Source organism: Pteropus vampyrus, unplaced genomic scaffold (genome assembly GCF_000151845.1).
Source record: "Pteropus vampyrus isolate Shadow unplaced genomic scaffold, Pvam_2.0 Scaffold7, whole genome shotgun sequence".
Taxonomy (NCBI): Eukaryota; Metazoa; Chordata; class Mammalia; order Chiroptera; family Pteropodidae; genus Pteropus; species Pteropus vampyrus.
The window spans coordinates 1,190,792-1,205,167 of NW_011888788.1; the positions used below are offsets into that span (position 1 = coordinate 1,190,792).

Here is a 14,376-nt window from a genome sequence, read left to right on the forward strand (position 1 = left end):
AAATTAACACTGGTAGCAAGCTGCAATTTTTTTTCTAAATGAGAAATGGGCTAATTTTTCAATTACAGTTGACATTCATTATCGTTTCATATTAGCTTCAGGTGTATACACATTTTTGAACCTGTCAGCATATTTTTAACAGTTACCCAATTGTTATTTCTTATTACCAAGAGACCCTATATCTACACTCTATGTCCAATAACGGGTACAGAGTTGATGGCAACTGTGGTAAATTGCTTATCAGTTCTTCTGAAACTTGTTATGAACTCAAGCTTACATAGAGAAGTTCCCAAATTTCTTTCTGCTTGAGCCTCTGCCTTTAGTGAAGATAGATCAATGTGTTTCTCGGCTGAATGCCTTCAGTGAATGCTTCCGCTCAAAGGAAAGTAGGGCCATGTGATTCACACACCATCCAAGTAAGGTTAAAATGCAGATTGGCTCACTGCTACACACTCACCTTGGGAGCTGTAAGGAATGCCAATTCTACTACAGTCTCTAACCATGTCCACAAAGCTGGCAATTTTAAATTCTTCTGCAGCTTCCTCATCTTCATACTAAAGAGGGAAATTGGAAAGAAAGCAGGCTCCGATGAAACGTCATGCAAAGTTCCATATATTTTCGGCATTTTATTAGTAGTCTCAAATGACATTTATAAAAGACTGCACCCGAGAGGCATTTCCAAAACCAACATTTTATGTTTGCTTGTCAGAAACACTATCATTCCCTTACCTTACACCATACACAAATCAACCCTGAATGGATCAGGCCTAAACGCAAGAGATAAAACCTATCCTCAAAAATCCCCAAATGCTCACATAGAAAGAAAGGTTCTTCTTGACACTTAACCAGGCCACAATTTCCATGAAATCCTAAATCTCAAATCCCAGTGTGATTTCCAGCCAAACCCTTGAAATGGGCCCAAAGGGAAACAGCAACAGGTACCAAGAAATTCTAACACAAATAAGTTATAAAGCTTATCAAATTCTCCTGGGGCGGTATGCAGGCATTAGTCCCCTGAGACAATGTGCACAGGGTGATGATGAAGCAGGGCAGGAAGGCAGGTTCTCAAACCTGCTACTAGGTCCCAATCTGGAGTCCCTTTTGTCCCCTTGAGAGATACAACTTATCTATAAGGTGGCCTCATAATGAAATTAGAAAAGTTCCACTAAAACAAATAATTTTTTTTTGGTGTAACCACATTCTGCAATTTGATTTGTTTAGGGGCTTTCTGTTTCAGATCTACACTTGCCTGAAACAGTATTCTTAGGGAGTCTCTAAATGCCTATTTTACTTTTCTTCCTCACCTCGTTTTCGGTCATGCAGTGGAAATGCAGATTTCTCCAATGTGCCACATAGGGTAAGAGATAGCGATAATTTACAGGGTTACAGTACAGATGGACACTGTCTGATTTAATCAATATAATTACATCTGCAAGAAAAACAAAATTAAAACAAGATTTTCAAAGGCATTTTCTTTACACGTTTTCTGCCCACATAGTAAAACCATTAAAACTACTTCAGAGACAATGTAACAAAACTCTAAACTAAAAATTCTTTAATTAAGTAACGTGCTTCAAAGTGACTATGGAACACTCAAATGTAGACAGCAAGAATTTCCTCACCCCATGAGATGCTCCCACCACCGTGGCCCTCTGGTGATGGCAATGCAGGCACAGAATAAGTCAAAGGAACAGCCTTCTGGGTGTTTAGCAAAGTGCAACACAGTTGAATCTGCAGTACCAAACTCAGCCATGTACTTCACTGCAGAGATAAATTCCAAATAGAAACTCCACAGCCTAAAGCCAGTGAGGCAGGAAAATAGCACCAAATATGGCCAGTGATTGGTTTTCCTGCAGACATCAGTATCTAAAGCTTTTGGCTGTTGGCTTATCTAGTTCAAGGCATTCATGGGCCTGAGGACATAGCCTTTTGTCAGCTTCGGGAAGGATTACTGTGTATGGTGGTGAACTCTGTACACAGGAAAGGCTGGGAGGAAGGAAATAGAGATAGGTGGACAAGGCTTCTATAAATAGATCCACAGCTCACAGATTTAAGGAATAAACATCAGTGTTGATGGGTCAAATAAATAAAGTAATCCCAATAATGCAAATACACCCAGATAAACTAACAGAAGAGCCATGGAATGGAGCAAGACTATGAAAGCGGTTTGAATACTGAGAAAGAAAGCAGTCATACTTCCAGAAGAAAAGCAGAGGCTCCATTCCATTGCTCCTCAGAAATCAGAGCCATTAGGCCTCTCTGTAACAAGATGATGCTAGAGAAGCTGCTTAAGTTGGCTAGAGGTGAGAGAGAAGCATGGGGGCAGGGAGCATCTGAGGCAGGTTTAGGGCAATGCCAACACTGTAACACAGTGTGACAGACCACAATCTGCAAAAACATAAGCCCAATGAATACTGACTGCAGCTGAACACACAGCTGAGTGGCCTCTTGATACAGCTCCATGATGGTAGTGGCCTTTGAGCCACTTTGAGTTCCACAGTCAGACCCTAGGTGTCCTAGGAAACATAGCATGGAGCAGCCTCTTCACTGTTGGTTCTCTGGTAAGCTCTGGAGTCAAAAGTTGGCAGGGGGTGAGAAAGGGGCTCCCTCTCACCTGATGGTCTTCCTCACACAGGCCCTCTAAAAGAGCCCTGCCCTGAATCATATATAGACTGCATGCTCAGGAGTGAAGAGTTTGATGACATTTGGAAAGCCTGAGGGCTTCCTCTGTAGATTATACTCTACACTAGTGTCTAACATACCACAAAGAGTCCAATAAAAGAAATATTACAATAGCTGCTAAACCTAATTAAGTATTCTCGGGATCTCATAGGATTGATGTCATCACTATGAACAAAGTTTAACAGAGTACACAGCCAGGTAAAAGAAGCAAGCATAAGAGAACTGGATGAACATGTAAACTATTTAAAATTTTCTTTTTAAAATAAATCCTTTGTCTTGGCCTCTTTTCTTTGTATATAGTTAGAGACTGAAATGCAGAAGCATAAATCTGGTGATCTTAGTTTTCCGACTACTTCAATTTTAAAGACGAATTTATTAATTTGGAAGAAAATGCTCATTTCATAAGCATACATTGTGCCCGGTGAGAGGATACAAACAAAGATAAGTCAAAAAAGCACACCTTTGAAGATTTAAAACTATTTCTTTAATTTCAGTACTGTAATGTCCTCAGCAACCTTGGTTGCAGTAAAATGTATGGCTGGTACAAGCATCTGTCTTTTTATAACTCTCTAAATGAGCTGCCAGGATGAATTCTTTCCAAACCAGTAGATGCTGTGCAGTGTCAGGAAACATTTTTTAACTCAAAATCTGAAACTAAATTTGAACTGAAAAAAATATAATCGAAGGAATAATTTCAGCCTCTTTCTATACTTCTGAATCAGAAAGAAATCTTTAACCAATCGATAAGGATAGATATTATTAAGGATTTTACTACAGCAGAAGTTTCACATACAGTAGAACAGGGTTTCTCAAACTTGGCACTACTGTTTAAAACAGATCATTCTTTGTTGTGGGGTGCTGTTCTGCGCTCCATAAGATGTTTAATGGCATCTCTGGCCTCTACTGACTCTGCCTAGTTGTGACAATCAAAAATGTCTTCAGATATTGGCAAACGTCGCCTGGAGGATAAAACCAACTAGTTAAAAACCACTGCATTAGATCCACAGCAAGATTATTTCATCAGATGTTTGCTTTCACGTGTCTCCCAGCTGCTTCACAAGAGCTGTCTGTCTCTTGTCCAATTTGATTTGTCTATTCCTGTGTCTCCTGATCCATCTGGCAGACAAGTCATGATGCTAAGTATGTGATATGAGAGATAGCTCTTGGCATCAGCCCACAGCAGCATCAACACAGGGTGAGTGTCTCAGAGCTGAGGAAAGGGGAATATAAGCAGAAAGCCTGCATTGTAGTCATGTGCATGGCCTTGAATTAAAGTCACACAGGAAACAATTCTCAAAGACAGAACAGAACAAAGAGCCTTTGTTCCTAAGCTGAAGATCCACGAAGTCTTCTTTGTAGGAGTAGCCTGCAGGCTGATCCTTGACTCACAGTTAAGAAAGTGCTTTCACAGAACAATGCACATAATCTGAACCTCCCAGCATAGAGGCAGTGGGCAATTCAGAGGAAAACTAGAAGATATATCAAGAAGATATAAAGCTAAACACTGATGTTTACTTTTTTCTCTAAAGCTGATTTAGCTAGTAAACATTCTGAAAACCACAGGTCACTGGTCTCTTAATATCCAGCAGTTGACCTGTAGGAGCATATTACTCAATATATCAGTAAAGAAAAGTGTTGTTTTTCATTAATAAAAAAGTAAAAATTTACTGAGACTTGAGGATATTTTACATTTGATCATTGTCCCATAAAACAACTGTGAAATAAGGATCCAAAGAAGCAAATCACCTAGTCCTCTGACGCATAGACTTTACTAATGTATACTTACCATCGAGAACTTCTTCAGAAAACCCCGTTTTCTCAAAATCACTGGTATTCTGATTGTACAAACCAAACAGAAGATAATTTGCCAGCTCTCTGCAGCCTTCATTGTACCGGCTATCGATTCCTGAAAGGCAAAGGCGGCTCTGATTAGCTATACTGAACTATGGGGAACAAATGAGCCACAATAGTTTACTCCTGCTACCAAAATCCTGATGGTTAAGTAAAAGGCAACAGAGCAGTTTTGTACCAGAAATCAAACTCAATTAACTCTCTGTGAAAGCAGCAGGCCTCAGCATCAAGTACCCTTAAGCTGATTCAAGATCTATATAGTTGAGATAGTTGAACAACACAGATTACTGAAACTATTAACTGCCAAAGAGTAATCCTTGAGGATAGAAAGATATAGAAAATATAATCCAAGTCTTGCCATGGCTAGTTAAAGATTTGAAATATTTTCAGTAGGAATAGGAATAGATGTTAGAAAAATATTCACTTCCCGAAGAGACCTTTATCAAAACATGTGGGATCAAATGAAGGAGAATTAAGGTGATTTGAAACGAAGTCAAAGAAGTAAAGAAGAGGACAAGTGACCAGAACCACATAATGTAGGGAGGAGGCAAGAGAATTAAAAATGTTAATCAAGCCACAGCCACAATCAGAGATTGCAATATGCGGATCAACCCTGTAACCAGGCCGGGAGGATACCTACAAAACAAAGGAAGATTTCTGCCAGGATTACTAACAACCCATTTCCCCACTCCAGTGGAAGGGAAAAGCAGGACAAGAGTCCTTAGCTGGCTGCCCTACACAAATAAAATCATTCATTCCCGATGGATAAAACCATGGGGTACCTATGGATCAAAGGCTGGGAAATGTCTGCCCGGGGCTATTAGTGCTGCATACTCTTCTCCTTCCCCTTCCTAACTGTATGTCCATATCAAAGGAAATGAGAACTAAAGAATGACAGGTAAACTGAATTCCATGAACACTCAGCCCCCTACTCACTGCTTTTCCACGTCTCTCTTGGTCCCTCACACTCTCTGCCTCTGAAAGGAGACCACACTTTGTGGCGTGTTACCACTTTTCTAATAAACTTTCCTTTTGAGTCTAACTTTGGCACGTGTGAATTCTTTCTACACTCTCCACCAAAGGACCCTCTTCTTCTCTCAGTGCAGGGCTTGGTCTCCTTCCCAACTCCAGGAAATTTGCCCTGTTCTGCATCATGAAGACAAGCATCATTTCACAAATATTTATCAGGTCCAAATGCTATCATTGTGCTGGATGCTGGAGTGTGTGGTAAACATGCCTACAAATGGCCCTCACACAGCTTACAGTCTAGTGGAGCTAGATCAGAGACAAGTAAAAAGGAAATGAAACAATACTACCTTCATTACTACCTTTCGATGCCATAAACATAAATACTATCTGATTCCTGGGTATCTGTGAAGGCCCAGAGCTATGGCTCTGGGTAAGAGGGACATGTCAAGGGCAGGTGGCTGCTGTCTATGTGAGGCTAAGAGGAAGGAGTTAGGTCAGAAGGAGCTCCAAGAATGAAAATATGGCTGGAGCCTGGGAAACAGGACTGTCAATGGTCAGACCAGTAAAAAGTAATGGTCATTCAGATCAGAAGGGCCTAGGGACTGCCTGTGTCAAAGGACTTCTACTATGGAAGGACTCTTTCTCAGCTGAGATCAAAGTAGCACAGCCCTGTTCTTTCCCAACTAACGCGTCAGTAAAAAAAGGGGTGAAGAGAATCAAAAGCAGGAATGGCCTGATCTACATAAGGCCAAAAATTGAAAGGGCTATGGAGTTAAAATAACCAGTGGACTAGGCAGGCCTAGTCTTAGCATGTCCCTTTCTAAGGGTTCCAACTGTATAAACTGTTGCATAAATTGATAACATTAAAAAACTGACCATATAAAATTAAAGGCAAAGAAACTATATGTAGATATTGTGCTCTGGTTGATAAAATTATTTCCCATGGGGTATTATGGATTAACAAATCTGATACTATTACACATGTATACTAGAATTAAGTAAATGGATGGTATGTGGTAGGTGCCAAGTTTCTCACCCGTGGAGTGGGAGTTTATAGATAAGCAAGAGGAGGAGGCTAGAATGATCCATGTGGTAATGGGTTAGAGCTGGAGACATTTGTATGAATTCATGTTTAGCTTAACATACAGATTGTTACTTAACATTTACAGATTTGTGTATACACACCATTTAATGTACACACATATATTCCCTTACTCTGTCAGCTGAGAGGGCCTACAAGCAATGACATCGCAGTAGCAATAAGCATACTCAGTGCCCAGATCTTGGTTTCTAGAACCATTCTCCAATAAAGAAAACAAGGCTCCTTAGAGAAATGGTTGATTTTAGGACTGGAACTGAAAATATGCACAATAAGCCTAGGGCATCTTTTTGTGCCAGAAGTTCTAAACAAACAAGCAACAAAACTTTGCTGGGGTATATCAAAGGGAGGAACATAGGAGCCAACTGAAGAGCTCTAAATGGCCAAAGCAGGAACAATTTGAAGTTGTAGTGAATTATAACATAAAGTATGAATGAAGTAGAGCTGGATTTTAACTCAAAGTATAAAATAAATATCCATGAATCCATACTGATACAAATGTTTGAATAAACAAAGAAATAGGAGAGAAGAGACAAAGCTCCCATGTAGAATTTCAAATAATTTATGTAGATACTCTCTTCCTCAAGGTGACAGAGTGTAACTCCCCATTCTGTCAGTGTGGGCTGCAGAGGACAGTATGGAAGGACAGGTGGGAGACTACTTTACAGAGCATAACTTGAAAACACTATCTTAGCCAGGTGACCAAGGTCAATATAAACAGTAAAAAGTCATGTTGATAGTATGTATCCTTGGTATTATGTGATGAAAATGGCATGTTACTTCACTGGGCTTCCATCCAAAAACCCACAACCCCAGTCTAATCATGAGAAAAATATAAGAAAAATCTCAATAGAGGGACATGCTACAAAAAACTTCAGTAGCACTTCTCAAAACTGTCAAAATCATCAAAAACAAGGACAGTCAACAGGAATTTAAGACATGACAAATGTAATATAGTATCTTGGATGGGATCCTGGAATAGAAAGAGGACTTTAAGCAAAAACTAAGGGAATGTGAAGAAAATACGGACTTTAGTTAATAATGTATTGATTAATTAATTGTGACAAATGTACTATACTAACTTAAGATGCTAATAACAGGAAACTGGGCAAGGGGTACATGGGTACTCTGCACTATCTTTGTAATTTTTCTGTAACTCTAAAACTGTTCTAAAAAAGAAATTAAAAAAAAAAAGACTGACCATGCCAAATGTTGGTGAGGGGGTACAAGAAATGGAACTCTCATGAACTACTGGTACAACTAGTACAACCACTTTGCATATAAAGGTTTATAGCAGCTTCATTTGTAAAGGCAAATAATAGAAACCCAATACCCATCAATAGTTGAATGAATAAATGGATATATACATACAATAAAATACTAATAACCAATAAAAAGGAATGAACCACTGACACATGCTACAATATGAATCTTAAAATAATTATGCTAAATGAAAGAAGTCAAAAAGAATGCATATTATATGATTCCATTTATATAAAACTCTAGATGATTCAAACTAATATATAGTGACAGAAAGCATATCAGTAGCTGTTTGGGAGTGGGGAAGGGGCAGAACAGAGACCTTACAAAGGAGCACAAGGAAACATGGAGATAATGGATATGTGCTCTACCTTGATCATGGTGGTTAGTTTCACAAACATGTCAAAACTTACTGTACATTTTAAATATGCACAGTTAACTGTATGTCAATTACAGCACCATAAAGCTGTTTTAAAAAAAAGGTTAACAGAAAATCAGAACATTTCCTAAACCATAACGATTAAATGATAAATGCTAAAGTGGAGGTGAGTTGAGTCAGAGTTGCTTAGAAGGGTATTTCAGGGGTTAGAAAGCTAGATTCAGCCAATCAACCAACAAACAATGAGATGCTATGACAATTCTAATTACCCAGGAAAGTATTCACTAAACCTCAGAAGCTATTAAAAAATATATCCTTCGCTGATTTCTCGCTTCACTTTCTCATCAAGGTTTATTAATTTCTTACCTCTATCTTTACACTCAACCTCAAAAACATCAATTTCTGCAACATATGCTTGTTTTCATTTAAAAAATACATATTTTGGTCTCACGATATTGTCATAAGTTGACCCCTTCTCAATTCTTTAGTATTTTATATTCAAGTAATCAATCTGATATGTAAAAATCTCCAAGGTAATATGGTCAAGTGAAAAATTTTAAATTAGGTTAACAATGATATACATAAAATATTCCCATTTATGTTAAAAAAAAAAAGATACAGTTGACCATATTATTTCTGGGAAGTGGGACTGTGTATATGAGATGGTTTTAGGAAGCTATGTTCATTGTTATTCATGTATTGTCTTAATTTTTAAATTCTTTGATATATTTTTACAATAAAACAATTTCGAAGAACAAATAAATGCCTAGTTCTGCCACTCTATGGCCCTGAGCAAGTTTATCTCCCAGAATCTGTTTCCTCCTCCGTAAAAAAGGGACAACACTGCTCCCTTATAAGACTGCTGTGAGGAGAAATGAGATAATGTGGATAAAGCTCCTGCTCTGTGATAAGGACTCCCTGTCTTACTGATACTTCACTCAACCTCATTAAAACAGCCACCTATTTGAGGGGAACAAGAGAGGGGACGATAACTCACAGCTTGTCTTATAATATTACTATTATCAATATCTTCCTGTGAACACAAGCCAAGTTGCCCCAGCCCTGAGTCCCATCTTGTTAAAAGCACTGACCTAAGATGCAGAGGATCCCATCGGGTCGAGATTTGCTGCTCTGGGTTAGGATGCTCTGAACCTGGCGGAGGCGGCTGCAGCTGCAACGAAAAGAGAAATCAGGTCTCTGAGTGCCAGCACATGAAGGCACGAGGAAGAGGAATGACTGCTAGGGATGGTTCTTGTCTAGTTTTGGATTCAGAACCACAAAATGAATTAAGAATTGTTCCCTTCTCTTCTATTTTTTGGAAGTGATTATGCAGAATTGGTCTGAAGACTAAGTCTGAACTGCTGATTACAAACCAGGATGGGTCAGTGGCTCTCTGGCTCAAGAGAGGAAGAAGCCAAAGGCCCTCTCATGATCAATGCTGGATAGTACTGGGACTCAGCAGCTTAGCCGAAAGACTTCCAATGACTTCTCATTTTTGAGGATTATCAAAGAACATTTTCCATCACACTAACTTGCCCTAACTGTGGTCCTCACCTGTCTATCAAAAACAAAAACAAAACAGAAAAAAAAAAAAAAGAAAAACCTGGTCTAACGACCTAAAATAAAGCTCCGATTGTCCATCACAACTACCCCACAGAGAGTGTCAGCACAGGGTTCTTGCTCTCATTTCTATGCAGATGTATTATTCCTTTGGTCTGAGGGATATCCTCTTCCTCTCAAACAAAGCATAAGGAGATGCACTCCCAGATATTAATATTACTTTTAAGGACTCTATGCTCTCTATACTAGCCTTTCCTCCTTCCCAGTAGTCCCAAGAGAGGTGCTCAATTCCCTCCTCAAGAAAGATCCTTCCACTGGATCTGCCTCCACTATTCATTCTAATACTCCTATATTTAATTTTTTCCCCTATAGTCAAAATATTCCCAGCCCTACCACATTATTATTAACTAAGATCCTCCACAAACTGACTACACTAACTGTCCCATCCTTGACAATCAGACTTCACCCCGACCCTTCACTGAATCTGCTCTGGTACACTGCCCTACACTTGGCCAAGCAGTAGTATTTCCAGCCAAATCACACTATTTCCCTTCCCTGGATTCCTTTTTCCTCCTGGGGTTCTTTCTGATGTTCCCACACCCCAAGTCATCTACTCCATGACTTAGTGGTCATTATCACTGCCTTCCTTCAAGATGTTCACATCTTCCACTTAATACCAAAACCAGACAAAGACAGTAGAAAGAAAAAAAACCATACAGATAAATATCCATCATGAATATATAGGTAAAAACCCTTAAAAAATATTACCAAATAGAACTCAACAACATACAAAAAAAATTAGAACAGGCCCTCAAATAACATCGTTGAGTTATCACATTGATGAAAAATAAATAAATTAATTATTGGCCGGGACACGTCTGTGTGGAGTTTACAAATTTTCTCCATGGCTGCGTGGGTTTTCTCCAGGTACTCCAGTTTCCTCCCACATCCTAAAGATGTGCATATGAGGTGAACTGGCATGTCTACATTGTCCCAATCTGAGTAAGTGTGGGTGTGGTGTGTGTGTGAATGTGTCCTACAACTGAAGGGCACCATGTCCAGGATTGGTCCCCACCTTGTGCCCTGAGCTGCTGGGAGAGGCTCTGGCCACCTGCAACCCTGAACTGGAGTAAGTAGGTTAGAAAATAATTATCTTATTTGTTTTTATTAATCTTTCTTAAATGTATGTATGTATGTAATCATTTATTTCAATGTTTACCATTAGAAGTGTTTTTGGTCTTTATTCAGAAGTTTGGTGATATTTTTGTGACCAGAAGTATGCCATAGAAACCTAACTCTTGTTTCTATCAATTAGCCTATGGAAAAATTAGTTTCATTATACGCGTTTCCCTTAAACCCTCAATTTCCGAGAACCTATCATAAACATTAAGTGAGGACTTACTGTATACACAATGACCAAGAGAAGTGTATCCCAGTGATGCAAGGCCGGTTCATATAGATAAATCAATCAATGCAATCTATCATATTGGATTTGGTAACAAAAGAAAAATATATAAATTAAACTTCGTCAGAATTAAAAACTTATGCTCATCAAAGGACACATTTAACAGAGTGAAAAGGAAACCCAGAGAATGGGAGAAAATATCTGCAAATCATATATCTGATAAACAGCTAATATCTACAATACATAAAAAAACCTAAAATTCAACAAAAATAACAACAACAAAAAAAAACAATTAAAAATGGGCAAAGGACAGGAATAGACATTCTCCAAAGATAAACGAATGGCCAATAAGCATATGAAAACAGGCTCAACATCACTAATCATTAGGGAAATGCAAATCAAAAACTCAAAAGAGATCCTACTCCCATACAAATTAGGATGACTGTCAAAAAAAAAGAAAGAAAGGAAAAGAAAGAAAAGAACAAGTTTTAGCAATGAGGAGAAACTGGAAACTTTGTGCACTGTTGATGGGAATGAAAAAAGTGTAGCACTATAGAAAACAGTATGGAGGTTCCTCAAAAAATTAAAAATAGGATTACTGTATGATCCAGCAATTCCACTTCTGGGTATATACCCAAAAGAATTGAAAGCAAGGACTCAAAGAGATACTTGTACACTCATGTTCATGGCTGCATTATTCACAATAGTCAAAAGGTAGAAGCAATGTAAGTTGTCTATCAACAGAGGAATACATAAATTGTGGGATATACATACAATGGCATATCATTCAATCTTAAAAAGGACAGAAATTCTGACACATGCTAAAACATGGATGAATCTTGAGGACATTATAGAAAGTGAAATAAGCCAGTCATGAAAGGACAAATATTGTATGACTCCATTTTTTTGAGATACCTAGAACAGTTAAATTCATGGAGACAGAAAGTAGAATGCCAGGGGCTGGGGGGGAATAAATGAGGAGTTCTTGTTTAATAGGTAGAATTTCAGTCTCACAAGATGAAGAGCTCTATTGATGGATAGTAGTGATTGCAGCATAACATTGCGAATGTACTTAATGCCACTAAATCATACACTTAAAAATGGTTAAGATGTTTAAATTTTATGTGTACTTTATCACAATTTTTAAAAATTAAGTTAAAAAATTCAATGTCATGTAAAAATAAAAAGAACAAAGGGAAAATCTTCTAGTATAAAGAGATTAAAGAATAATAATACAGTGCAATGTACAAAATGTAATATGATTTTTTAAAAACCAGGTAAACATTCATGAGGCATCTGGGAAATTTTGAATGTGGCCTGGGTATTTGATGATAGTAAGGAATGAATGTTAACTTTTTTAGGCAAGATAATCTTACTGTGGCTATATAGCAGAATGTCCTTTTTCTTAGCATATGCATGATGCTTAGGAATGAAGTATCACAATGTCTGCAACTTATTTGAAAAAGGTTTAACAGAAAAAAAGAATGAGAAAAAGGATAAAGATAATGCATGCGTGGCAAAATGTTAAAAACTGGTGAATCTAAGTGGTAGAACTAGTATTCATTGTACTATTCTTTGCATCTTTATTGTGTGAACATTTTCATAATAAAAATTTGGGGCCTGAGTTAAGCAGGACATGTGGAGTAACTTAGGGCTTTAGAAGCAGCAGAAAAGAAACTGCAAGACAATCAAGATTAGAGTAAGAAAGCTTCTTTCTCTGGGAAATGGTTGCCTGCCCTTCTCACATTTTCATGTTTAATATGACTGACTTTGCAGTCATTCTCTACACTAGAAATATTTCATCAAGTTGGTCCTTTGGCCCATTTCCCAACCCATCTGGGCAGTATGCTGACTGCCAAGGTTACCAAGGACTCTTCGGTTTTCAAACTTATAAGAAGCCAGTGACTGAAGCATAAGTAGGTCATGTGACCAGGAGACAAACGGCTTCCCCAACACTGCTGTGGAAAGCCAAGACAATACTGAACACAGAAGCAAAAAGAGTTTCTTTTCCACAAGTATCCTGACCAAATAAAGTGGAAGCATATAAAGTGTAGAAAGACCTCCTTTTTCCCAGAGTAAAACATCATCCTAACTAGTATCTACTATTTTCTTGTTAAATGGGTAAAATTAAATTCAGTTCTCCTTTTCCTTTGTACATTTTCTTGCTTCCCAAATTTAATTTTTAACCAGACATAGCCTATTATTTATTTCTGAACCATTAAACTTGTCACTTACTGAAGTATTTACCTATTTAAAAAAAAAGACCTGGTAAGTATGTATAAAGAAAACCACAATCACCCATATTCCTGGCACTCAGAATTAACCACTATTAACATTTTGGCACACTTGCTTTAATCTATGTTAGTGCCTTTTTCAATTATGTGTATGAAATATTAATTTATTATCCTTGTTGATGAAAAAATAGAATATTACTTATAAAACTAAAGTCTTTGTTGTACCTTACTCCAAAGATCACCATTATGAGTTTATGTTTTCATCCAGAATTTTTTTTAAATAGAAATTTTCACACATACGCCAAGCACAGCAGTAGTACTGCCTTCTAGCTTCCAAGTCTACCTGAGCACAGCAAGCACAGCAAGCACATCCTGGGCAGAAGGCCTCTCGTCACCCATGACTTTACAAAGTTCCTCCTTTAAGATACCTGTAGACTCAGAAGAACCAATAATGCAGTTTATGTTAAATATGCTGCTTGTATGCTATACTTTATTTCTAACTTTCCTTAGATTCACTTGGAATCCAGACAGATGACAAGAAGAAAACAAGACCTAAACAGAAGCAATTTGCCCAAGATCACAAGGCTGAGTAAAGATTAACAGCACCAGAACCTGAGCAACCAGGTACCCTGACTCTGAACTTTTTCTCTGATACACCTCACCGATTTCCTGACAATAAAGTAAGCCACAGATATGTTTAAATTCTAAGCAATAATCTCTGTTCTTACACCTTCTGATTTATATGTAACAGTTCACTACTCACTGCTTTTACAATTACTGTATACACAACCAGGGGCATTTTCTTATTTGTATTTCATTATCCTGGTTCCCTGGGAATGATGAAAAAGTTGAAAATTTTATTTTTGCCTGTTTTTCCTCCATAATTTATGCTAACCTTTTGATTTTCAAAATTAAATAATTAAAACAAATATATTCT

General features: G+C 37.8%; 1 protein-coding gene across 1 annotated transcript in view; it reads right to left on the bottom strand.

The window, feature by feature from the left end:
* Window positions 1-9,371, bottom strand: part of CUNH20orf194 (chromosome unknown C20orf194 homolog) — a 102,220-nt gene extending 92,849 nt beyond the window's left edge. The window contains exons 1-4 of the mRNA XM_011369728.2: window positions 9,332-9,371; window positions 4,469-4,588; window positions 1,305-1,429; window positions 458-554 (exon numbers count right to left, since the gene is read on the bottom strand). Coding sequence (XP_011368030.1) covers window positions 458-554; window positions 1,305-1,319 — 112 coding nt within the window. The 5' untranslated portion in view covers window positions 1,320-1,429; window positions 4,469-4,588; window positions 9,332-9,371. The remainder of the gene's footprint in view (window positions 1-457; window positions 555-1,304; window positions 1,430-4,468; window positions 4,589-9,331) is intronic.
* Between the last annotated feature and the right edge of the window lie 5,005 nt (window positions 9,372-14,376).